The 24,220-nt window shown below is 37.0% G+C and overlaps 3 protein-coding genes across 7 annotated transcripts in view; 1 reads left to right on the plus strand and 2 right to left on the minus strand.

Annotated features, from left to right (window-relative positions):
- The window catches only part of LOC115455707, a 150,202-nt gene that overhangs the window by 39,665 nt on the left and 86,317 nt on the right, over window positions 1–24,220 (plus strand). The window contains exons 3-4 of one of the 5 annotated variants that reach the window (XM_037436684.1): window positions 686–716; window positions 19,804–19,858. The exons of 3 other annotated variants lie outside the window; for them this stretch is intronic. The gene's annotated coding sequence lies outside the window, so the exon portion shown is untranslated. The remainder of the gene's footprint in view (window positions 1–685; window positions 717–19,803; window positions 19,859–24,220) is intronic. One more of the 5 variants, XM_037436685.1, reaches the window with a different exon arrangement.
- Window positions 2,000–7,642, minus strand: LOC115455710. The gene is made up of 3 exons (XM_030184381.2): window positions 7,313–7,642; window positions 2,961–3,117; window positions 2,000–2,733 (listed from the first exon to the last, which is right to left on the minus strand). Exons 1-3 carry the CDS (start codon window positions 7,482–7,484, stop codon window positions 2,358–2,360), a joined length of 705 nt encoding a protein of 234 aa, XP_030040241.1. The 5' UTR covers window positions 7,485–7,642; the 3' UTR covers window positions 2,000–2,357.
- On the minus strand, window positions 21,964–23,720 carry LOC115455708. The gene has a single exon (XM_030184379.2). It carries the CDS (start codon window positions 23,582–23,584, stop codon window positions 22,175–22,177), a length of 1,410 nt encoding a protein of 469 aa, XP_030040239.2. The 5' UTR covers window positions 23,585–23,720; the 3' UTR covers window positions 21,964–22,174.

Raw genomic sequence — 24,220 nt, forward strand, 5'->3', positions numbered from 1 at the left:
TGACTTGGAGATTTATAAAATCGCTAACTTTGTTAATATCTTTAATTGAACAATACAGCTTATTTATATTATGAACGAGACGTTGACTCCAATACTTGACTTGTGAAATACTTGAACGTTTTCAAGAATAGGTTTTTAAAGAAATCTAACAAAATCATAACTTAATTTAACTCCTGAGACTAGACAAAGAAATTCATACCAAAAGTTTCGCTGAAAAGGCAAAACTCGAACCGAAAAAAAATTCGCGAATTATTCGCAAAGTTAAGAATAATTGGAAAAACTTCGCAATTTAGTGTGGGAAGTTAGCGGTGTCTTCGGAAGTTTTTGAATAAAAAGGCTCAGGCTTTCGTATTGCGTCTTTTTTTGGAATGGCGATAACCCGCTCTGAGGTTATATTTGACAAATCGCTACGGTTCACGTATAATCTATTTCTTTCTCAGCGCGAGTATTTTTAATTTACGGATGACTTTTCTCGAACTTTCTACTAACTTAAAGGATAGCCTAATCATTCAATAAGGTTTACGAGGTCAATTTGAATAAGGCTTAATTTCATTGTATATTATTGTAATAATTTTTATGTACTATATTGAATTTTGTTTCCATATTCATACCAAAATATTAATTTGTACCAACTGACATTGTAATACATCTAAAATTTAATTAATATTATTATATTTTGTTACAGGTATAACCGCGGAACGGCAATAGGATAAATGGTATTTATTAAAACGCAATGTTTTTCCATAATTCTATTGTAATAAAACAGGAAACAAGTATATTTACAATAACAATTCAAACAATGTGAACTAATTGGACAAGTTGTTTGTCAGTATAAGCGCCTGTTACAACGTTCAAGGAAATGTTATCCGCCAAATATAGCTTACGTAGATAGTTCAAGTTTGATTCCCATATTTTCAGGAGCATTTATGTGACTTTTGTGTTTGGTCGACTTATATTTAATGAGTAGTATTCACTTAGACATGATAAAACAGACTTGAACAACAAATATTTTCATTCAATTATTTCACTCGCCTGATAGGCGTCATACTTAGCCGTAAATATTAAAAAATCACCCAGAATTTCAACAACAAATCTCTCGAATTTCATTGCACTTCACTCGTCGTTCAAAACATCATTTCAAAGCTTGAAAGGCAACCATATCTAGGCGATAAATATACCGAAAATGGATTATATAAATATTATGAATCGCCATTATTTTCAGCGTCATTTGATCTAGGTTTTGTAGTTCTAGGACAATTTTAATATCATTAGACTATATCTTTATAAAATAAAAGAAATAATTGTTAGGAATTTTCATATTAAAATCAAAACTTTAAAGCACTACTCAAAAATTTACTTATTGTCGCTTAGATATGATTGCCTATCAAGCACTTTGTTCATGTCGTTTAAACTATGTCTGCATACTGCTGCTTGGCGACAGATGTAGACATAGCGGTTATACTATCAATTAACTCGCTTATGTGCGTGTAGCACGTCGAATGAAATAGGTTACAAGATATATTAATTTTGGTCCTATATTATACATACATTTAAAATTTTTCATACACCCATAAACCACATATCTTCCCAAAAGGATAAACAGAGACCCTCTAGTTTCACTTTCGATCACTCAATGTTCAGTCCTAGACTCCAGCTTATTACCTTTCATGGGAAACTTAGAGCGGCGATATCGTACATTGTGGAAAATTTCACGTATCATAAAACAATATCTTTTACCTAACCTGGAACCTCTTTCCCATTAAATTGCTTTACAATATGTTGGCAAAACATACCACTTTTAAGGAAGGAAAATTTCAAAATTAAACATTTCCTTATTTCCCCTTGTTCCTATGTAGAATTACAAGCCCTCACACAGATATTATTTAAAACGTGTCACTGTTTTATTTACTCATTTAGGTTTTCCTTCCTTGAACATAGTCAACAGGTCATGCATTTGTTGTTCAATAATTATAAATCAACTATATAAAATAACACAAAATAAACTGCCCATGGCTTTATTCATTGTAAACTTACAATAGTTGCTTAATCTTAATAACACACTCGTATCTTTTTAAAAGTACGTGTTTCCAATCATCAATTTCAATACAATCTACTTACCTCTTACTCTAACGGTCATTGCATCAAAATTTTTCTTTATCTTGTAAGTACAAAACGAAACTTGGATCTTGTGGATGGAAATAGAACAAATATGATATTTCATAGAATATCTAGATATTTTGCGTTACCTGACTATCAAATAAAGGTCAATTATAATAGACAATTCTTTCAAAACCAAGAACTTGTTACCACTGATCCAAGTTCCAAAATATTAACAATCAACAATTTCTACCTAATAACTATTCTATGCTATCTAGCCTTTGTCGCTTTACATCTAATTGGTTTCTATCACTTCCCGGCAGAGTATTGTTATAATGATTCGACACTGCTTCTTGCATCACATTCGCTATCTGGGCTCTCACCCACATCTTTATGTGGATGGGTAGTTGCCTCATCTCTGGCAAAAACGATAATAGAAACAATTTGTCAGTATCTGACTCGTTGTCATCTATAGGAAACACTGGCATCTCTATTTCTTCGGGCGGGTTGCTGTCAGAACTAGGTTCCCTTTGGCGCTTTTTCCGCTTCGGCCTGACTTGCACCTCAGTTGTGTCAACACTCTGCTCGTCAACGTTGCTCGAGCTGAACATGATCACGTCATTGACGACTGACTCGCTGAAAAATCAAACCATAATCAAATTCGTTGTAATCAAATTATTACTTGCTATAAAAATTTGCATAGAACATGAAATCACGTTTTGTAAGTTAATGAAAATATTTATTCGCCACTTTATTGAATTAATAAAACGGTTGTGTATATTCAAGTTCTTGAACGAGAAAATTCGATTTGCGAATTTTAACTAGGCAAACGCCTAAATTTCTATCTAGAACAAAATACGTACTCTCCATCGCTGACGTTTCCATCGTATCCTCCCAGGAAGCGCATCCTCTTGAAGTACCTGTAGGTGCGTTTGTTGGTCCTGTTGCCGGAGCGTCGCGACCTCAGCTCCCTGTTGTACGCGTCACGGAGCGACCGCCATTTTCGTTGCAGTTGCAGTACTGGACATAGGAAAACTTACATCAGTTTCCTGTCAACGTGATAATACCTGACAGCCAAGCACGCCGGTTTAGTAAAGGATGAAGGGTCACCATGTCCTCATCGGTAGTCGACATTCATTCTACTTGGAGTCTTGAAGGTGTTATTATACCTTACACCCCCTAGTCAGTTACTAACGAATACATCATAAGCAGTATGCTATGGAAATAATAATAAATTTAATCAAATACTGAAGTGACTGGAAGGACATAACTTGAGGAATTACATTCAAATAAATCACATCTCTTAAAAAAAATAAGTTAGGAATGTTTGTTGGGATCTTACATTGCTTTAACATTATTGTTACAAGCGGCAGTGATAACATTACTTCCTAGGCCTCTTCTATAAAAAAACTTTTTATGGCACGTATAATACTCGAATATTTTTAGTACAATGATTGACCTTTCTGAGAAGTGTTCACATCTTTTGTCCGATATTGTTAAGTTTAATTATTGTTTTCAAGAATGATTGATTGACTGAACTGAATGTGAACTGATGTAAATGGTAGTTAAGGATCTGTTGTTACATACTCAGGTCTGATCTATCAAATGTTTGAATAAGATCATTCGAAGTACAACAATATTGATTGTATCAAATACTATTTTCGTTATTACTTAATACGTAGGATTTTTTTAAAGTAATCTCATTTATATTTCTTATATATTTTTGACGACTCAATACAGAGGTCACTCAGTATTAGAACCACCATAAATGTGCTAATCAAATGTCTATCAACATTAACCGTCTAATCTAAATATATTTACTTTTACATTGCGAGTCGTAACTTGGCGAACAGGCGAGTTTCACGTAATATTTATTCAAAGTTTGGCTAGAGCTTCTGTAATAGCAGACGGGTAACTTATTTAAAAAAAAAACACTCATCACGGCTTTATCCCCGAAAGGGTAGCCAGAGATGTACTTAGGGGACCCGCTTTTCAACACCTGTGTTCCATCCATGTGAAAGGGGGCTCCAGGCTTATCATACTGAGCAGAAAAACTCCAATAATTTACCCAACCCGGGATCCCAGACCTGTGTACCGCGTACGCAGTTTAACCACATGATCAAGGCAGACTGATACTTCTTTTCCTTTTTTTTAATGCTTGAATGAGGAGACCAGCTTGCCGTTCGCCTAATGGTAAGCGATAAGACCGCACATAAACAGTAGAAACACCATCCAACACTTTGAATTACAAGTATTGTTTGTTATTCTACTGCGCTCGCCATCCTGAGACATGAGATGTTAAGTCTCATTATGTCCAGTAGTTACACTGGCTACAATGTCCTTCAAAGCGGAACACATCAGTGACTACACACTGCTGCTTGCAAATAGACATTGTGGTGCTACCCAGGCGGACTCTCACACATGACTCTCACATATGAGAGGCCATACCACCACCACCACCACCACCATACCACCAGTAAAAAACACTTGTATAACACATTATTCTTAGGTATCTGCGCTGCACTGCGCCCTGCGTGCCGTACGCCTGGTTATACAGCCCGCGCCACACGACCTGGCACGACGAACCTTATTTAGGTCGCCTGCTGTCAATGGTTTCTAGTTTCCAACTATCAATTATATTCGATGTTATATTGTTTTTGATTCCAGTGTTTATAATATGGAGTTTTAAGTAATAGAAAGTGTTCATGCGTGTTAGATGGTATATTTTGATATAGCACTCTTAATAAAGTAATGACCTTATTCAAAAATTTTAACTTGCGGCAGTCGTCGGAAAACTAATTTTTATTTGCTACCTTTTTTTAAGTTGCTATAAAATTGAGCTTATTAAAGGTAAAAAATGAAACCTATGGCATGAAAAAAAAGGGAAATCTCTAAAAGATCGTAAACAGAAATTGGTTGTTTGACAATTCCCACAAGGTGGCAATTTTGGAAAGGGTCATTATTTTATTTAAGTGCGATATGGTGGTAGGATATATTTTATATCCGCCCGGATAACAACGGTATACAAGTTTTTAAAACCCACTACAATGGCCCAAGTAAATGTGTCGCGTAACGGGATCAGCCTGCGTATATCCGGTTCCAACAGGCCGGCATAATTATGTCGACTGTCGAGGGGTAATCATCTCTCGTCAGTCGACATTCTATTGGACCCCACTCCACTTACCATCAGGTGCTGTAAGGTCACTGTGCCGTATCAGAATAAAAAAAAATGTTTTCTAAGATCCGTCGAGCGTCTTTGGTTTTAAATAATAATTAATACACAGTTTTAACTTGCAACTAAATGTTAAATAGGTACTAAAAGTCTAAGGAAATTGTTTGTATTGTGTACTTGATGCAAGAGAAGATATCACGACCTCGCAGTTAAAACTCAAAATATTCAAGGATGACTATTGCACGAACCTCTACCCGTGATTAACTCCATTTTTTTTTTTATTTATTTAAACTTTATATACAGTAAATGTATACAGGCGGACTTAATGCCTGAGGCATTTTCTAACAGTAAACCTTTGGGTGATGCAGAGATGAGACAATGTGGGTGTAGGTATATAAAAATAAATAAGACAATACATATATATTATATAAAACAAACATTCTACTTAAATACAGATATACTTATACTATAAAATATATACTTAATATAAAATAAAATAATTTCCAGAGACTTTTATGTTTGAGAATCTGCTACACTATTTTTTATTTCATTTCTAGATAAAAGAATACTAATAGTATTAGTGAAAGAATTTCCGAATTCGTAGAATATAAAATAATATATATAGATGTCAACTGATTGAACCCAAGGCCTTGCATTTCAGTCTGATACGGCATAAGTCTAGCAATAACTCTTGAAACTATGCATTAAAATATGTGTATTGAAGCAAACGAAACACTCGTATTTTGATTTTCTTAATATTACACCCATTTCTTTTATCTGACCTCAATACCCGCACCCATTTCTATAGCAACCATCAAGTGCAATGCACTATGCAATTCTATTAAAACTCAAGTCCAGTCGGAAAACAAATTTATTCTATACTCGGTTTCAATAAAATCCATTGTTCAAGTTTTTGTGTTGGAGCCAACTTTAAAAGCTGAAAAAACCATGAAAGGCTGAAAGGGAGTGTACATTTCAAAAAGAAAGCAAAATGTTTTTTTTTTTCCACATTTTTATATGGGCTTTTGGCTTTGAAAGGGGTTGGCTACAATACATTTGAATAATCAAAATGCGTTGAGACAATAGGCAATAAAACTTAATGACACATCCGGGATTCCATTCTGCGGGGGGGGATGACCCCTCGGCGACCCCCACCCGGCGCACGTCGCGGAATGAAATGGGACGTCAGAATTTTTCAAAGGAAACCCGGGTAACTTTTGTGTAAGAAAATGCATTTGTTAAAATGTATTTTATGATGAATTTTACTCCAAATTAGAGACGCAGTTTCGTGCAATGCAGTATTAGTCAAAAGACGGTTGCGATTATTATGCCGGCCTACTGCCCATAACAGCAAGTGTTAAATCGAAAAATACATTTAAGGAATTATATTTTTATATGAAGTACCTAGAAACAAAAAAAAACTACAATAAATACGTACTCGTCAAGTTACGTATAGCAAATTACCTATCCCATGGCAGTGAATAATAAAGCAATAAAAACTACAATACAACCTGATTACAAAGATCACTCCAACCCTGATCAACTGATCAAAATCCGACACCTGCCAACCCTAAATGAAATACAATATTCCACTATCAATAGCGGATATCACGGAACAATAGTCGTTAAATGTACGTGTAATAAAGCCCAAGGTCGCGTTGAGCAGACAAAACAATCGTCAGATTTCATTAACCCGACTAAATGAAATGGTCGATACGCGCGCTGTGTCGCGGCGGTGTAACTACTAACATAGTTTGGCCGGCTTTACTTTTCACGAGTTACTCTTCGATTTTGTAAATAAAGTTGTTTATATTGTAAAATAGGAAACATTTAATATTAAAGTTAGTAGATGATCGGAAGAATGAGCTATTTGTTCCAATGTGACTATTATTTGCTCTAAAGCTAAGCGTATGAATGATTGTTAAATTTACAAGGGAATCGACAGTCGCCGGCTTGATACACGATATTGACATTATTTATCACCCGTTCCCCAATGAACCCATCGTAAAACCAATTTCCTAGCAAATAGCCTCCCGATGTTACCTCTATCATACGCCGTCGCCTTATTAATGGAGTCCCAGTCGGGGTACATAACCGCGCCGATCTCTTTCCACAACGACAACTTCTCCTCGCGATCGGCCGGCATGTCCGCCTTGTACAACGCAGGCCGCTTTTGCACCTCCTCGATCATCAAAACCGGGTTGAAAACGGCCATTTTGATTTGACAGTTCGCAAACGCTACTCAGAAATCAATCACTTGTCTATGACAGAACGCGACCTCTTTAAATTCCAGTTGGAATAATCGCGATTTTATCGATTCACGACGAAAAAGCGCACCGTCTAGTAAGATAGCTACGACGCGACTGACGCAGCGACTGTGACGCGCGACTGTGCGCACGCACGCAGTCGTGATTGGCCGCCGTGCGACCGCAGCCATACTGTTGCGCCCAGTTGCGGTTTAGTACACTAGGCTATTGGCCTCAGACTTAGTGAATACTAGATTTTGCACAAGTTTTACTACAGTCGATTTAAATCTTAAAAATCATTCCTAGTTTTTTTGTTGTCAACTTTTGTAACTTGATACTAAAACATAATTTTCCATGTCTCGATATTTACAAATAACATTTCGTAGTTTTAACTTCAATATTCAAATATAAATGTAACTGTTTATTTCTTTCTAAGACAATTTATTCGTGTGGTATTGCGAGTGAATGATGCTCCATCTCTCGCCCACTGCGACAGCCGTGTCGCGTGCTAATCGCTCGAGCGTTGTCTGATTACGTATTATCAACTTGTGGGCGCTTGTATATTGTGTTGCAATAGTCTTATTGGTTTGTAGGTGTGTTTTGGCCGATCATAACGTATCAGGTTTGATTTGAAAACATGGTTTTTACTTTTGTATACCGGAGATGTACATTTATATTCCAGCGTAAACAAGATCTCGAGTACTATGCCACAAAAGAAAGTTTTGGGTGTCGGTTGTCTTTAAAGAAAGAAATTAGGAAGGAAATTTTGTTGGATTTCTGGTAGTTTTATCTAAATTACGAAACGCAACAGAATTACAGATTAAAGATATTATTACGATAGACGAAGAATGAACTTGATTGATTTTCATAATTCCCTTCATGATTCCTAAGCGATGCAATTCATCTCATTATAATGATGGAAACTTTGCTGGATTTTCTTTTTATTTATTACTGTGTGTACAGTTGTAATTGTTTTGTCTGGTTCCCAAATACTAAATAAATAAATAGTAAAATTTTATCGCTAAAAATATTTGAAAATAAGTCGCTCGACTTTCTGGTTTTATCAAAGATTAATTAATGATTTCTTGCCTACAATGATGTCATGTTTTCAACAAGAAAGTGTATAAATACGGTGCTGAAGTAATTTTATTATCAAAATAAACATAAATTGCAATCATTTTCATCATTTATCATGTCCAAGTTTTGTTGTTTTGATATCAAAATTTGAATACAACATAATATATCGACAACAGTATTTAGTTTTAAATAATTGTAACAAATACTTCTCTTTATCATGTATTATCAAAATTTCAATCCATAGACTAATCCAGCCAGGAGAATTTATATTGGCATGTTTTTAAACTGTTTATAGTATTATAAATTTGTACATTATAATAAGTAAATTGGAAAACGTCATTATTGAAAATTAATTAATTGATATTTAGTATCATATATGGATTTGTCCAGCGAAACATCACAAATAGCATCAGACTTGCGAAATAAAAGTAACAAATCGATATTGTACATTCTAGCATTAACCTTATAACCCCGCTGTTTTAAACTAGATATTGAATATGCACATCTGCCTTACGTGATCCAAGCATGATTGTACGCGACAATACTAAACATAGACAAACAGATGGTTATATTGTTTAAACACCTGTCATTCACCATTCACAACACAAAGGTATCTTTGTGCAGACCCCGGTTTCTTGTGTCCGTTGCGACGTTGCCAGCTCCTCCGCTGTTGCCAGACCGCGCGTGCATAAAAAACCGGTCAAGTGTTGAATCGAACTGAACGTGTTGAGGGATCCGTATGTCATGATAAATGCATTTTATAGGAAACGAAATAGATTAATTATGTCCAAAATTAAACGGTTATAGATTGTGGAGTTGTTTTATTCTTCTATTAAAGTGTTTAATATATCTATCCGATTCGTCTAAGCTAGAATTTGTTGCAATCTCGTTACCCCATTTTCATTTTTTGTTAGTGCCACAAAAAATTATAGAGAAAGATTTGGCTCGGGTTTTTACGCCTCGTCGCGTGTCTGGCGTCATACCCTACGGGAATCCAATTCCCAGAAATGATAGAATAGGTTACGAATTCATTCGAAATTCTCTAACAATATAACATAGATACAAAAGTGATACTGGATGGATTAGTTAATTGCGGGTTATTTGACTTTGAAGTTATTTTTATTTATTTTATTTTAGTGATATAGGCAAGATGCGTTATGATAAAATATATATTTGATTACGCTATCTTTCAATGTTACTTCCTAATATAAAATATTATAAGTGTTTTTTTGTATTAGGTTTTGTATTTTTAAGATAAAGAAATTCAGTATGTAGTGCATTGAAATCTATAAATTATGTAACTTTCAAAAATTGATATAATACTAATCAAAATATATAATTATCATTAATATTAAAGCATGTTTAAATTTTTTGTAGAAACATGCATAAACATCAAAACAGATTTTCATAAAATTAAGCATACAATTAGACCATCCTGGATTAAATAAAATAGAATATGTTATTCCCGAACATATGTACATTTTTATTTCTACGTTAAATGCCCTTTTTCCGTTTTATTTAACACGGAACTCCAACTGTATTTTTTCGTTGATGCACTTTTCGTGTTCCAAATCTCGGTTTAAAATATTCGTGCGCGGATATATTTATTTTTAGATCTTTAGGTACGAGTGTTAGGCACTAACCACGGTATTGATTTAGCGGGTTGACGACCTGGCATTAGCATGGTTTGACGCTCCCGGGGCAGCGAGAGGCGAACTTGGAGCTACCTGTGAAGTTGATGCTGCTTTCGGAACGGCTAGGTTACATAGCGTGTGTTGTTGGTACTTACTTATATTGTTAGTTCTTGTTTTTCTAATTGGACTTGTCAATGAACATGGAGTAGTCTAAGAAGTTAAGAATATTCTAGACTTTTAATCGTATTGGATCCAATAATACATTGTTGGTAGTCTAATAACAACTAGACATATGTTTGATTTGTCAAAGGTCTCTTAACCTACCTCAAAAAGAGATTGTCTTTTCTTAATTCGATGCGTAGTTTTTTTATGTGTGTACAATTACTTTGATATTTCGAGATCAATTTTCACCGACAATATTTCCTTCAAATATATTTATTTATTGTTTATTAACTTATAGAGAAGTTTATAGTTCTTGAATAATAAGTATCAGTAGTTTGCCGGTAATATTAGTTACTAAGTACGAGGTTTTTAGTTCGATTTTAAACACCACAGTCCGTGGTATGATATAATATCGGAATGGATGTGTGCCAGCATGCAGTTGGCAACAGGCACTGCACATCCGTCTAAATACAGGTGAATAAAAAAAACTTCAAGATTTGTTATTAATAGTCTACTAAGACTTAGTTATTATATTTTGCTAGATGTCTGGTGACTTATACGAGAGTTTATGTGTTTCTGTGCTGCCAAATAGGGTGCAAGAGCTACAGTTGCGTTCGAGTTGTTGCTTAACGGCAAAATTTGTTAAAAAGATTGTACCTAGTACTTACTATGATGCAATAATACATATTATGGAACTTCACTCACCATAGACCTACATATTAAAGCTTCATAATTATCTTTATTTCAGCACATGAAACACCTAATAACACCATCTGTACAAACTAGGTATAATTTTAACAAAACACGCATATGCCATATTGTGCTATAAATAACGTTAATTTTAGCCTGTCACGTGACTCAATAGTATAGCTGATCACAACATCAAACCGGAGTCTGGAAATTGTGCTTGATATAGCTATAGGCTCGCCCACTATCACATCACAGGACGGAACAAACAGCGAAAAGCGGATCTTATTTATACATCTGCTACCCCTCCCGGAAAATGTCGTGATGTATTTAAAAAGAATTATAAATCATCGTCGAATACTACATATCGTTTAATTTCATATATACAAACGAGTCTTCCCGTCCCTCCAGCTTATTTGGCTATCGATCGTCGTTGTTGCCATGTGGCAGCTAGCTGGAGGTACGAGACGCGTGAAAATTCTATCTACAAAAGTGACTACGTTTGGGGCATACAGTGTTTAAAACGTAATACAATTGGTTACGAATCACACTATGAAAGATTGATCATTACTTTGAATGAATAAGTACTTTATACCAACAATAAATTTTACACAAAACGCGTTGCAACTCCTTAGCAACTGCACATGACAGTTCTAAACAACTTTAAAAATAAACGCGTTTGTCTACATTTCACCATTTCACTCGATTCATAAACAACTCGCGGCGAACTTTCCTTCGCGTTTCGGGCGCACGCCGCTTCGGCGCTGTGGTCGCGCGACGTTGCCGGCTCGCACCAGTACCGCTATGCGACGTTGCCAGCCCGCTCGACCCACTTCCAACAACAGACTTGCTTTTTTCACTCAGCCAAATTGCTCCGGGGTTTGTTTATGGCTTAATTGCGAGCGATTTTTAGATATCACATTGACTTTGCGTAATCGTTCATTCTTGACCTCTCGTGCAATTCGGTTGGTTAATGCAGGGCTGCCAACCCGACATAAATAAAGTGATAGTCAGTTGATTCCATATTTGAAAATTTTAATGATTTGTTTTTCAACGCGTTGATTGTGACATTATTTTTTTTATTTATAAAGGTGTATTTTCGTACAGATTGCTCGTTACGACTTGGTAATAAAAATAGCACTCGACAAATTAAGATTTTGGCAACGAAATGAGCTACAATTGTTGCCTACAGCTGTTTATTAACAAGCTTAAAAGTTAATTGCCTACTCTGCGATGTAAGTCAACAAGTTAAAAGTAGCCATTTGTAATACCAAAGTAAATTTATATTATCCTTGCTCTTGAAACAAGAGAGTAGGCATTAATGTAAGTTGAGTTGCACGCATGTCTTCTAAATAATGATAAATCTAATCTACAATCTAGTAAAATAAATGATTCATTTTCATACTAGAATTATAAGGACGCGACGCGGCTGATCTTACGAACTGTTAGTTGTTATTGTAGTACAGAAATTGCTGCGGCTTGGAGTGGCAGTTTTGTCTTGAGATAGCTTAAGGACTAACTAATTCACACTCCACTTACCATCAGGTGCGGAGGGGTAACTGCGAAACCCGTATAATAAAAAAAAAATCTTCCCAATCCCGATTTTCTTCTTAATCTCATCCACATTTCCTCTGGGAGTATTCATACTCAATTGACTCGCCTACATACTAAAGACATTTTTTAATGAAAAAAATACTTCTTAGGAATCATCGGTAATGTATAATTAATAGTTTCGTGTAGGTAGCGAAACTCTTAAACCTTGCCATTGTGGCTGAACCGGTCCGGCTTGACTAGTTTCTTTGTATTAGTGATAGTGGGCGACCGGTCGAGCGCGAGGTCGCCGATTCGAATTCCGATTGAGTTTAGTAATGTCTTTGATAGGTTTGTCATAACTGCCTTGATAACTAGGTGTTGCTCGCGAATTCGCTCGCGAAAAGACCTTTACACGGATTAAAAATTACGTTCATTTAAGATTTGGTGTATCTGTATGACAAATTTCATCCAAATACGTTCGGCCATTTCTGCGTCTAATTCTAACAAAAATCCATACATCTCACCACACTTTTGCATTGTATTAGTAATAAGAACGAGTGTGTATTGAAACGTCTTCCTTCGTTTATTTATTGTTTCACGAATATCATTTAATTTTAATGCTATATGATAAATAAAAGAGTATTTTAATATCGCCACGTTACACTATCGTGATAAGTTATCAACAAAGTTCTTTATATGAGCCATTCATGTTTTATTCAGTGTGGAATAAAATTAACTCGACGGTTTTGACGATATGAAAGTTATCAAAAGGACATCTCTGATTCTGTATAATGCTATGTTGCTTAAATGCGTATATAACTTGAGGTCAAACTTGTCGGTTTCCAAGAAATACGTTAACAAAATATCAAAAGTTCATTGGTGGTAGGTCTTGCGTACGGGAGAGTCCGCCTGGGTAGGTACCACCGCAATGTCTACTTCTGCCGCCAAGCATCAGCGTGAAGTGTCTTGTGTTCGGTGTGAGGGACATTGTACCAGTGAACTATTGGACATAACAAGACTTAACATCTCATGTCTCAGGATGGCGAGCGCAGTGAAATACCAAACAATACTTTTGTTATTCAAGGTGTTGGATGATGTTTCAACTGTTTATCGACTGTCGTATCGCTTACCATCAGGCGAACGGCAAGCTCGTCTCAGCATTCAAAGCAATAAAAAAAATTACATTTCATTTATACTTATAAGTACTGATTATACACTATTGCTACATTTCCAACAGATATACATGCTATTTCATATACAAAAGATCTTCGTAAATACGCCACAGTTCCCTGAGACTGCTTATACATTAGCTATATATAAGCGACAGTCGTGGGCTATAGGCGTGTCGGGAGGGCTCAGGATCAGTGAACAGTCGCGAGCGGCGGGAGTCGTGCCTTGTCAGATCCTCTCGGCAACAAAACATAAGCCAAAGTATCGGGATGGGTAATCCTTGGAAATACTTAATAGTCAAAAGATTCTGTTTCTATAACAAGTAGGAAGGAATATTTTGTTGGCAGTTTGTTTTATATAACAGTTTTGATCAGCATATTGAGATATTTGGCTTTGGTAAAATCCCTTACATATTTTTCGTACAATGCAATTTGTAGCTCATTGGGTTACAAACAAGTTTCCAATGAAATCATTACATTTAAGTACTGTTTTATTTCCTTCAGGGATGTAGTTGTGTACTTATATAAAGAAAAGAAAGAAAAATATTATATATTTAATAGAATGTATTAAGACAGAAAAAAAACATATGAAACATTTTTTTTTAATTTAACATTTTGTAAACACTGTTTCGATACACACAATTACGAGAAATACTCAAAAGAAAATCCGAATAATTAAGTAATAGTAATTGGGTTTGCTCGTCACGCTCTCCGCGCGTCCCTCACACGTCCCCCGCCCGGCATCGACCCGCCGCGGACAGATTGACTGACAAACAAAACAAGTATTCTAATGGCGCCCACGCAATGCGTCTAACACGGTTTTTACAACTCACAATTTAATATTTCGTTTGGTTTTATTTATGAGTACTCGCCCGCAGCCCTGTTGTGTTTATTCGGATTTTAAAACTCTAGATGAAAGATCTTTGCACATTTCAAAGACGATAAATTTGGAATGAACAAATAGTTTTTTCTTCTTGTCTCTAAATTTTACCCTATTGACGAGTTTAGAGCTTAGACCATCACGAAGCTTAGTCCTAAACACTCTTTCAGAACATTGTCTAGTAGCTACCGCGGTGAGTATATCTCCAAATTTGACGGTACAGCCAATATTATACATCACATATCACTATATACTCCGGATATTCACTTACGTCCAAAAGGTGCAAAGAGGCCATCGCGTTCGCGCACGAATGCGTAGAACACAATAAGGGGCGGTAAGTATGTGTGTGTGTGTGCGGTTTTTTTTCCGCTGCGCCGGGCACAATGCACATCCGGCGCGGCCCGTCAGATCTCCATCTTTATGCACCCTCGCATATGCATGCTGGGCTCCGCATATTTTGCCTGTTTATGTAGATATTGTTCTGTTGTATGGCGAACATGTAGTAGACATACGTTTGCTAATATAAATGCAAATCTTTGTGAAGTTGTTTGGATGTGAGGTAGAAATAAACGCTGAACGGATTTGGATGAAATTTTACATACTGACTACTTTTTATTTTGCGAAAGTTCATATTGAATCGTTTTTAATTCGGATCAATCAATCAGGCAAAGCTTTAAGGCTGCCGTACCTCAAAAGGAACCCTATTAGAATCACTAGGATAATGTAACCACAACTTATCAAATGTCACCCATCTTGTGAAAGGGATGTTTTGTATCCGAATTCCGTGCTAAGACTAACATTGTTTGGTCGTCTTGGAAATCGAATCTTGAACGATTCAGACCAAGTACTACCCAAATTAATTCCTTGTATTCAACATCATCTAGATACCAAATTACATGTAGAGTTTGACATTACTCTGCCGACAACTATGGCGGCAGGCTGGACTTACCATGAACAGGATAATCATATTACTAGTAAAAATCCGAAATGATCAATTCCAAATGCGATATATCGACTTCACAAATTGACTGTGTAGGCAATGTTAATTATAATTAATCGAGAAAGTTCCAAGTTACCTTTGTCAGCATGTTTATATCGACGTTGATTACATTTTCGAGCACTTTACCACGTGTATGTCAATTCTGACGTCTACATGTTGAACTATATAATCCGTCACAGGCGTGCATTCGATACATAATTCAGTGAACAAGTTGACGCATTAAACATGTGCGCACTAAATACTTAGTAACAACAAGACAAACCGCATAACCTTCGTTTCCCTTGAAATTAAAAGTTCCACATAAATAATAATTCAGATGTAATCTGGCGGCGCGGCGCAATGTGCTGAATCAGTGCGCGACGTTGCCGCTCCCGTGCGACGTTGCCGCACCGGCCGCCTCGCCGCCCGCCACCCGCCGCCCGCCGCCCGGCGCCGCGCCGCCACACTGCGACGTTGCCGCTCCGACGCCACCACCGTAAAATACCATTCATTCAATTAGTATCAAAAGTTTAATGAATAAGTGCGAATAGCCAAAGACGCACTCGCGTTCTTCTTTCGAATTCGATATTTTTTAATTTTCGCTTGATTTGGTCGCGTTAATGGTGCGGAATGGAGATTGCGTTATTTCCGCCTGGAGCTAATTTATCTCGGATCCGAGTCCTTTAGGTCTGCGAATGGGAGTTCTGCGAAGTTATACCGCCGGGAGGGTGCCGGGGCTCCTAAATCCTACCCCCGTGCGGGGATGTTGTCGAATCCTTTTCGTGTATACATTAATAAGTAGTACGTTACAGGAATTCACATTTCGAATAACAAGTTTTCAATTTCTACGAACCGAAGAGCGACAATACGATGACGTAATTTGTGTTGCCATGTTTATTCTCAAACAACAGACATTATCTAGAGTGAGGTATACATGTGTTGTATTATCGATTTTACGTCAACTCACTTGTCTGAACGTCGACTATCTTTCGATATAACGTGTCGCTGTTACTTCGTAGTTTGGGGCTTAATTTTATATTAAAATTAACATCGGCTAGTTGCATGATGCTAATCAGAAAACTAGTTATAAAGACATTATTAGACGGTAGTAAAAGCGAAGGATGAAATTTTTCGAAAGGGAAACAACTTATAAGTTCTAATATACATAAATGCGGTCTGGAAATCATTTTAATGATAATTAGATTTTACATAAGGGCAGCCTGCAGGATTCTGGTTATATGGACCCTTTGTCAATGCACTGGATTTTGAGAAAATCGATCACATGCAGACGAACAACGTTTGGTGACTTTGTTTTATAATATGTATAGATATTATAATTTAGTTACTACTCGGAATTACCTAGTATATGTATTTTTGTAATACACTTCGTTAGGTATATTGTAGTATTTGTACAGTTCAATATCGTTGGGGTTCAAGCTTACCCGCACGTATGTCTATCGGCTAACTGGCAAGACTCTTCCGCTCGGCAATCCTAAGGGTTACTTCATCCACGAAGACGCGCTCCACCACCTATTGACAGGGGGTGTTGCGGGGAGAGGGGACTGATCCAAGCACATTCCCCGACGCTATCCATCGTGTGTTCGTGTGTATTTATGAAGCTCACGCACGTCTTCGTGGATGAAATGATCTTTAACCTGTATATCAGAGTTGTGGAATGATGTTCTAGAATGTTATCAAAAGAAGCGAGGAATAAGCATCGTAATGGGTCTTACAACTTGTATAAAAATTGACGAATTTATTTAATGTTACCAACTCGAATCATCGTGACGAATTATGGTGATTATTTATTGCACCAACATGATAATATTATTTCCCAATACGGGAGTCTAACCGCGCTGTTTTCATTAATAGCTGAATGGCGTATACCGTAATGTTACTACTTACCTACTATTAAAACCAATAATGTATTCCACACCAAAACAACTAAGTACACAGCAAAAATAAAAAGTCACAATAAATATTAAAGTCTCGTAGTACACTTGACCGACTTGATCAATGTCAGACTTCAATAAATAGTACGGGAGGGTTTCTGCGAAACGCGGCGCGGACACCCATTCAGGCCCTCTCAGTCCCTCCCGACCTCGGAGTTAGAGGGAAAACGAAAGGTATTTCAGAAATTTAATATAGTTTACAATCGCGAAGCAGTCGCGTGAGCGCGTACGCGAATGTCAAGGACAGATTGCAAATACGAATCTGACAAGATGAAAAAAAGATTAAGTGCAGATATTTTTAGCTTATTTACGCTATCAAAGGGCAAAAGTTCTTCTGACAGTCTATTTACAAGGACTTAAAAGTTAGTTACATAGAGTTTTACGGGTATGTGACGAGCTATCTCGAGATATTGAAACCCCACGATGTTAAAAAACGTGCTTTACCGAGTATCTTACCACAATCACTAACGAGAGCTCGGAAATTGGACGTTTTTGCTTTCATATCCCCTTGATTTATTATAATTTGTTGATTCCTCATGGTCGATCATCAATTGGGTATAAAGACTAAAGGAATATTCATAAATCATCTTCTAACATGAAGTCATTCAATCTATAAATATATCAAATACAAACACTTCAATAATCCTTCAACAAGTAAACACTTGAAAATAAAATTCAATATAAATATGCAGCGTCTAAAATAACTGGAATGGAGTTTATTTTGATCCGCCATGCGCCATGCCAACGGTGCCATCGTCTGCGTTTGTTGGCATGGTTGCCATGTTTACGAGATGGCTATTTCTGCCAAATCCCACCACTGTTCGGGCTTAGTTCCACCCGCTACGTGTCGAGATATGTAGCTATCATGAATGCGAAAGTAACTTACGAACTACTGAAGCGAATTTGATGATTTTTTTTACGGAGTAAGTATGAATCCTTAAAAACGACAAAGGCCAATTTTCTAAATATAATACAGTAATCTGAACTACACGTGGACGAAGCCGCAGTAACTCTACGGCACAATTTGTTTTCGATCATTTGACTACGGAAAGTTTTGTGTTACTGAATTATTCAAATGATTATGCTAAATTTAAACCGGTCAGTTAGTTATATTCGGTCTTGAGCCATGTCTAGATTGCTGAATTTACTAGATTTGTGGGTTTTGCGCTAGAGCTCACAAGCGTTGCTTTACGAAAATAATTATTCGTAGTTTATGTCACTGGCTGTCGGTACCGAAACACGTTAAATTTTATAGGTTTCTTGCCAAAGATTTAATGCTAACCACTACAACGTTCGTAAACAATTTAGATACGAGTATTGGTCACTAATAAACTATTGGTTCTTATTAGATATTACATTATTGCTTCATGTTAGTTAACAAATTAGTACCTTCCATTAAATTCGAACAAAAGTAATTTTCTCTGGACGATATTAAAATAATATTTGCATAATGATTTCTTAAATTTACGCGAATGTTAGACATCGAAAAAGAACTACTTTTTCGGATTTTAATATTTCTATTTTAACTAATAACCCTCGACTTATTGATACTTTTACATAATTCCGGTTCAATATTAGCTAATCTCGGCTGTTACCATCCCAGAGTCCATGTTCCTCAAGATCTTGCAGGTCTGGACTTTGAATAGTAAGACACAGTCGCACGACACCTGAAAGTCAACACCGTTGGCCGCGTGGTAACTCGACTCCAACCGGACTTGAATAACAAGCTGAACAACACTTGCTCAAGAAAAACCTCTTTAAAAACGAAAATGGCGGATTTCAGGACACCTTGGCCATTATAAGTTATGGACTGGCATAATTACAAATAAAGAAAGAAAAATTCTATTCGCACAATATACTGTGTGGACAGCGGAAGTATTTACGTCTTAGAGTATATACGAAGCCATTTGAACAATTGGGATAGTGGTTATTGTTATTGAGTAAATCACATCACTGAACTTTAATGCTGGGATGTGTTTATAATTATAGATTTTTGTATAATCAACCCAAATTCCAGTATCTAAATTAAGTGTATGAAACCCAGCTATACCACGGAGAAGTTGTGAATTAAAGCTATAACTACCACCTGTTTTATTATTCTATTGAAATGAGAATAGCATCCATGCTATATTATGCACAGTACAATAATTGCTGGAGAAAGACCTAAGTCGTATTATTGTGCTGTTACATCAACATTGTTTTCTTTTTGTTACAGGTACAAACCTTCGATAGACATTGGGTATAATGATGATAAAACTATCAGGCAACTGGTATGTATGGAAACGCTTTTCTGGAAAATATTAATCCCAGCTTACCTTATTATTTTTTTTAATACTTTCCTATTTCATAAATAATTTGTAGAAGACCTACCTACCTTGAAAAGGGAGGGGGGAATAGAGTCTTAACGTCTATTGTCTCAGGTGCTGTGCAGTGGCACGCAGTTATTATAATTCAAGTCCTTGATGCTATCACCACGAGAGTGGCTTTCTTCATTCATTCATTAAAAAAGGAAATGATCATAACTCCTCATTACCTAAGATATTGTGATATATGTAATAATAATAATATCAGCCCTGTATTATACTTGCCCACTGCTGAGCACGGGCCTCCTCTACTACTGAGAGGGATTAGACCTTAGTCCACCACGCTGGCCTAGTGCGGATTGGTAGACTTCACACACCTTTGAAATTCCTATAGAGAACTTCTCAGATGTGCAGGTTTCCTCACGATGTTTTCCTTCACCGTTAAAGCGAACGATAAATTCACAAAGAATACACACATGATTTTTTAGAAAAGTCAGAGGTGTGTGCCCTTGGGATTTGAACCTGCGGACATTCGTCTCGGCAGTCCGTTCCACACCCAACTAGGCTATCGCCGCCGATCGATCTATGCAAATATACAGCGATTATAGATAAAAACGGACCATTAAACGCTACCGGAACTGCTAATCAGTGTGACTAAACGTGAGCCATTTAAAACCAGTAACGCTAACTGTCGCCCTTAACTTGTCTATTAACTTTTAATTATTCTTGAATATGTGTTCGTCACGGCTCATCCGTCAAGACCTTTCTCAGCAGTCTCATTGTGCAGCACCGGGGTAAATAGATATATGCATAAATGGTGAAGGGTCTATATTCTACAAAAAAGGAAATTGGTGGTAATCTGGTGGAGATTCCTGTCGGCTTCTGTTTTTGTAGAATTTATGGAAAATTGATTTCTGAGAACCGATTTGCAGACTGCATTTATACATATTAGTTATATATTGTGTCGGGTTCCCTTTTCGAAAATTGCACCTTTTGCCATTGGTCTATATTAACTGCCTCGGTGACGAAATTGTATTGGGTGTGTGGTACACTGCTCTGAGGCTTCGGGTTTGAAGCCCGGGTGCGGCAGTGATATTGAGTTTTTCTGTTTAGTAACATCAGAGTCTCGAATTTGTGTCCTGTAGGGTGTCAGTCGTTCACCCTTTAAGGGTAAATGAGACAATGTAGACTTTCAAATGTTTGATGTAATATATTGAGTTCACTAATGCTAATCATCATCATCATCAGCCGCAGGATATCTACTGCTGAACATGGGCTTCCCCTAAAGATAATGCTAATAATAAATTATAGAGATAGGTTCGCCCCCTATAACGTCATCGGATTGACATGGCGTCAAGTGGGTGTCCTGGTTGCGCCTCTGCCTACCCCTTTAGAGATAGACGAGTGTGTGTAAATTACGTTGTCATTGTCCTTCTGTTTGTCAAATTTCATCGAAATGCATTCAGCAGTTTCTGCGTCTGTTTTGAATCAACATCTAAATATACCTTGTCACTACAGGCTCCACTTACTATCAAGCCTGCTTCTCGTTGAGTTGTATAAAAAAATACGATAACAAGTCCAGTTTATTACTTGACGCCAATCTTAATGTCCGATCTGAACACACAGAGTTCGTATTCGCGTGGTACAGTCGCGTACATAATGGCATTATGGTCCCACGACGCGTTTGTCGTTTTGAATGCGATAAACTCAAAAAGTACCAAACGCATGTCAATGAAATTTGCTATGGAGATAGTTTAAGACCCTGGGAAAGATTTTATTCTATAGAGACATTTTATTCCAGAAATCTATTTCGCAGATGTAGCCACGAGAAAAAGTTAGTGATAATAATTATTTGAAGTCCTTCGACAGGGTTGGGAATAGGGTAAGTGCTCACTGCGCCGTTGATTTGATTAAATTTAACCTTTGCGGGTTTGGTGGTAAGAAAATCCTTTTTAAAGTCTCATCCAAATGGGTTCAATCGTTTTGATATTTGAGTCCAATAAGTCAGCTGATAGATAGAAAACGGTTGAAAACGTTTGTTTAGGTATGGGTAAAGAATTACATGTGAATGATCACGTTACATTAGTAGAAACCTTTATTCCAAACAAACACTGACACTCAAATTTTCTTTATTCGAATAGGCGATTAAGCACCAATATATATAAATAAATTTATAACTAAGATTATATACATACACTTATAAGCTACCTAGTACCTACAAACCTTTCTTTTCTAATTTACAAGCGGGTAATGACATACATAGCTGCTGTTAAAAAGACAAGTTTAAATGTCAAAAAACAGGTCGCCGTCCATGAAGAATGAACTCAAGTCTAGTTCTTCTTCTGACGAACTCTCCTCTAATTCCTCACTATCTGAGTCGTCATCCTCGGTCTCAGACTCGTCGTCACTAACACGTACTGTATGCGCATCGGTTAACTTATCGATTATCTCATCGATTTTCTTGTATTCTGCCTCGATGCTTCTAACTTTATTACATAAAGCAAGCCATTCCAGCCCATCCATTACCTTTATCCTCTCTTCAACTAGTTGTATGACATTAGCAATTGTCCACGGTACATCTTTTTTCGACACGTATTCTTGGATCGCCCCCCAAGCTATTTCTAGAGGGTTTAAATCCGGGTGGTAGGGCGGAATACGCAGTACAGTGTGGTTATGTTCATTCAGTATTTTGTCTATGTTGTATTTTTTATTTTTTCCTTTATTTATACTAATTAGTTTATACAAATCCGGCTTTAGCATTGTAGCATTAAATGTGATATTGTTTCGTTGAAGCCACGCTTCCATTACAGATCTCTTTGCATTTGACGTCGGCGCTCCGTCTTCAGCCTTGTTGTGGTACGGAGCGTTGTCTAGCACCACTACTGATTTTACTGGGAGATTAGGTAAAAGTTGTGTGCGAATCCACGTTTCGTAGGCTTCATAATTCATTTTAGTGTGTAAGTCGCCTAATTTCGTACCTGCTTTAAATATCAAAAGGGCATTGCATATAAAGCCTGCATCAGAGGCAGCGTGTACAATGATGATCCGTTGCGGTTTAGACAGACTTCCCCTGAGCCCCGGTGTGCTACTATCGCTGGTGCTCTTCGAAGAATCAATAGAGAACTCGTCTGTATAGACTATGGGTCTTCCTTCTTCGCGATATTTTGTTATTTTTCGCAGATAATCAATACGTTTATAACGGGTATACACGTCTTCCAGTATCAGTTTCTTATTATCGTCAGTCTTCCTCCATTTAAATCCGAGGTCTTTTATTATTCGCCTCAGACTTGTAGGGGACCCTTTAAAAACTTTTTCTTCTTTTAACTTTTTTAGGAGATTCTTAATGGTTGGCAATCCGTTACCCGTGTTATGAAAGTTTTGTATCAATCTCTTAATGATGCCTCGATTGAAACAGTCAAGTCCCGTGATATTCCTTCTCCCCACTCTTTTTTTGCCAGGGGTACGGAATACTGAACCGGTACTGGATTCTGGGTTAAATGGGTCATTGACGGCCAATGTGGCGATTCTTCTCACTGTTCTTTCCGAGACGCCTGTGGCCGCTGCGGTACGTTTTTGAACCGCTTTCAAGTCGAATTGCGGACCGTCTTCCGCTTCCTTCTTCATAAACGTTAGAACGTCGTACACCATTTTCCGCGCCTGGTGGCGCAACACCTTGGATCGCCCAGGAGGCATAGCTTTAAAATACGAATCAGCGTCAAATATTAGTAAACAAATATGTGTTAGTAAAAATTGTATTCTACTCGTCTGTACTTAGGGAGCGAAGCGCCCGTGTGCGTCCCGTACGAGCGCAGCACTCACACTAATGCAGGCGAGGGGCGCGCGGGGTGAGACGCGCCGTGCGGCAGACTACCCCCTATTTCCCTCCCCTCTCACATCGAGTTTACTTAAACTCTTAAAGTTATGTTTTGCGCAGCGAAACGAACTTGTACACATCAGCCTTAAAGTTTGGCATCCAGAGTTACTAGTATCGACCCGAGAATCGGTAAGTATGTAGTGTCAACAGTTGTAGGATGTATATTGAAGCTCTAAATTGTTTAAGTATTCACAATCTATCGATAATTTGTAGAAATTTCATAGCTCTTTTCAAAATTTCTTGTAAACTTTATTAATAAAATCGCTAATGTATCGATACTTTCTCGATACACGATACTTTTTAGTCAGAAGTCTGATATTACGTGGTTTGCACTTTTCAGTTTTTATAAAACGTATCGGGTTTTGAATCGATGCATACTCCATCATGTACTAATACGTTATTTTCGAAAAAAAACTTCTTTAAAAGACACTGATACGTTTAAGATTAATTAAATT

This window comes from Manduca sexta, chromosome 9, assembly GCF_014839805.1.
Source record: "Manduca sexta isolate Smith_Timp_Sample1 chromosome 9, JHU_Msex_v1.0, whole genome shotgun sequence".
NCBI lineage: Eukaryota > Metazoa > Arthropoda > Insecta > Lepidoptera > Sphingidae > Manduca > Manduca sexta.

What these genes read in the sequence shown, in the direction of transcription:
- LOC115455710 (XM_030184381.2), bottom strand. Translation starts at nt 7,484, where the DNA reads ATGGCCGTTTTCAACCCGGTTTTGATGATCGAGGAGGTGCAAAAGCGG. An exon ending in GGCGACGGCGTATGATAGAG is followed by an intron (nt 3,118 to 7,312) that starts GTAACATCGGGA and finishes TCCTATGTCCAG; the next exon opens with TACTGCAACTGCAACGAAAA. An exon ending in GGAAACGTCAGCGATGGAGA is followed by an intron (nt 2,734 to 2,960) that starts GTACGTATTTTG and finishes TTGATTTTTCAG; the next exon opens with CGAGTCAGTCGTCAATGACG.
- LOC115455708 (XM_030184379.2), bottom strand. Translation starts at nt 23,584, where the DNA reads ATGCCTCCTGGGCGATCCAAGGTGTTGCGCCACCAGGCGCGGAAAATG.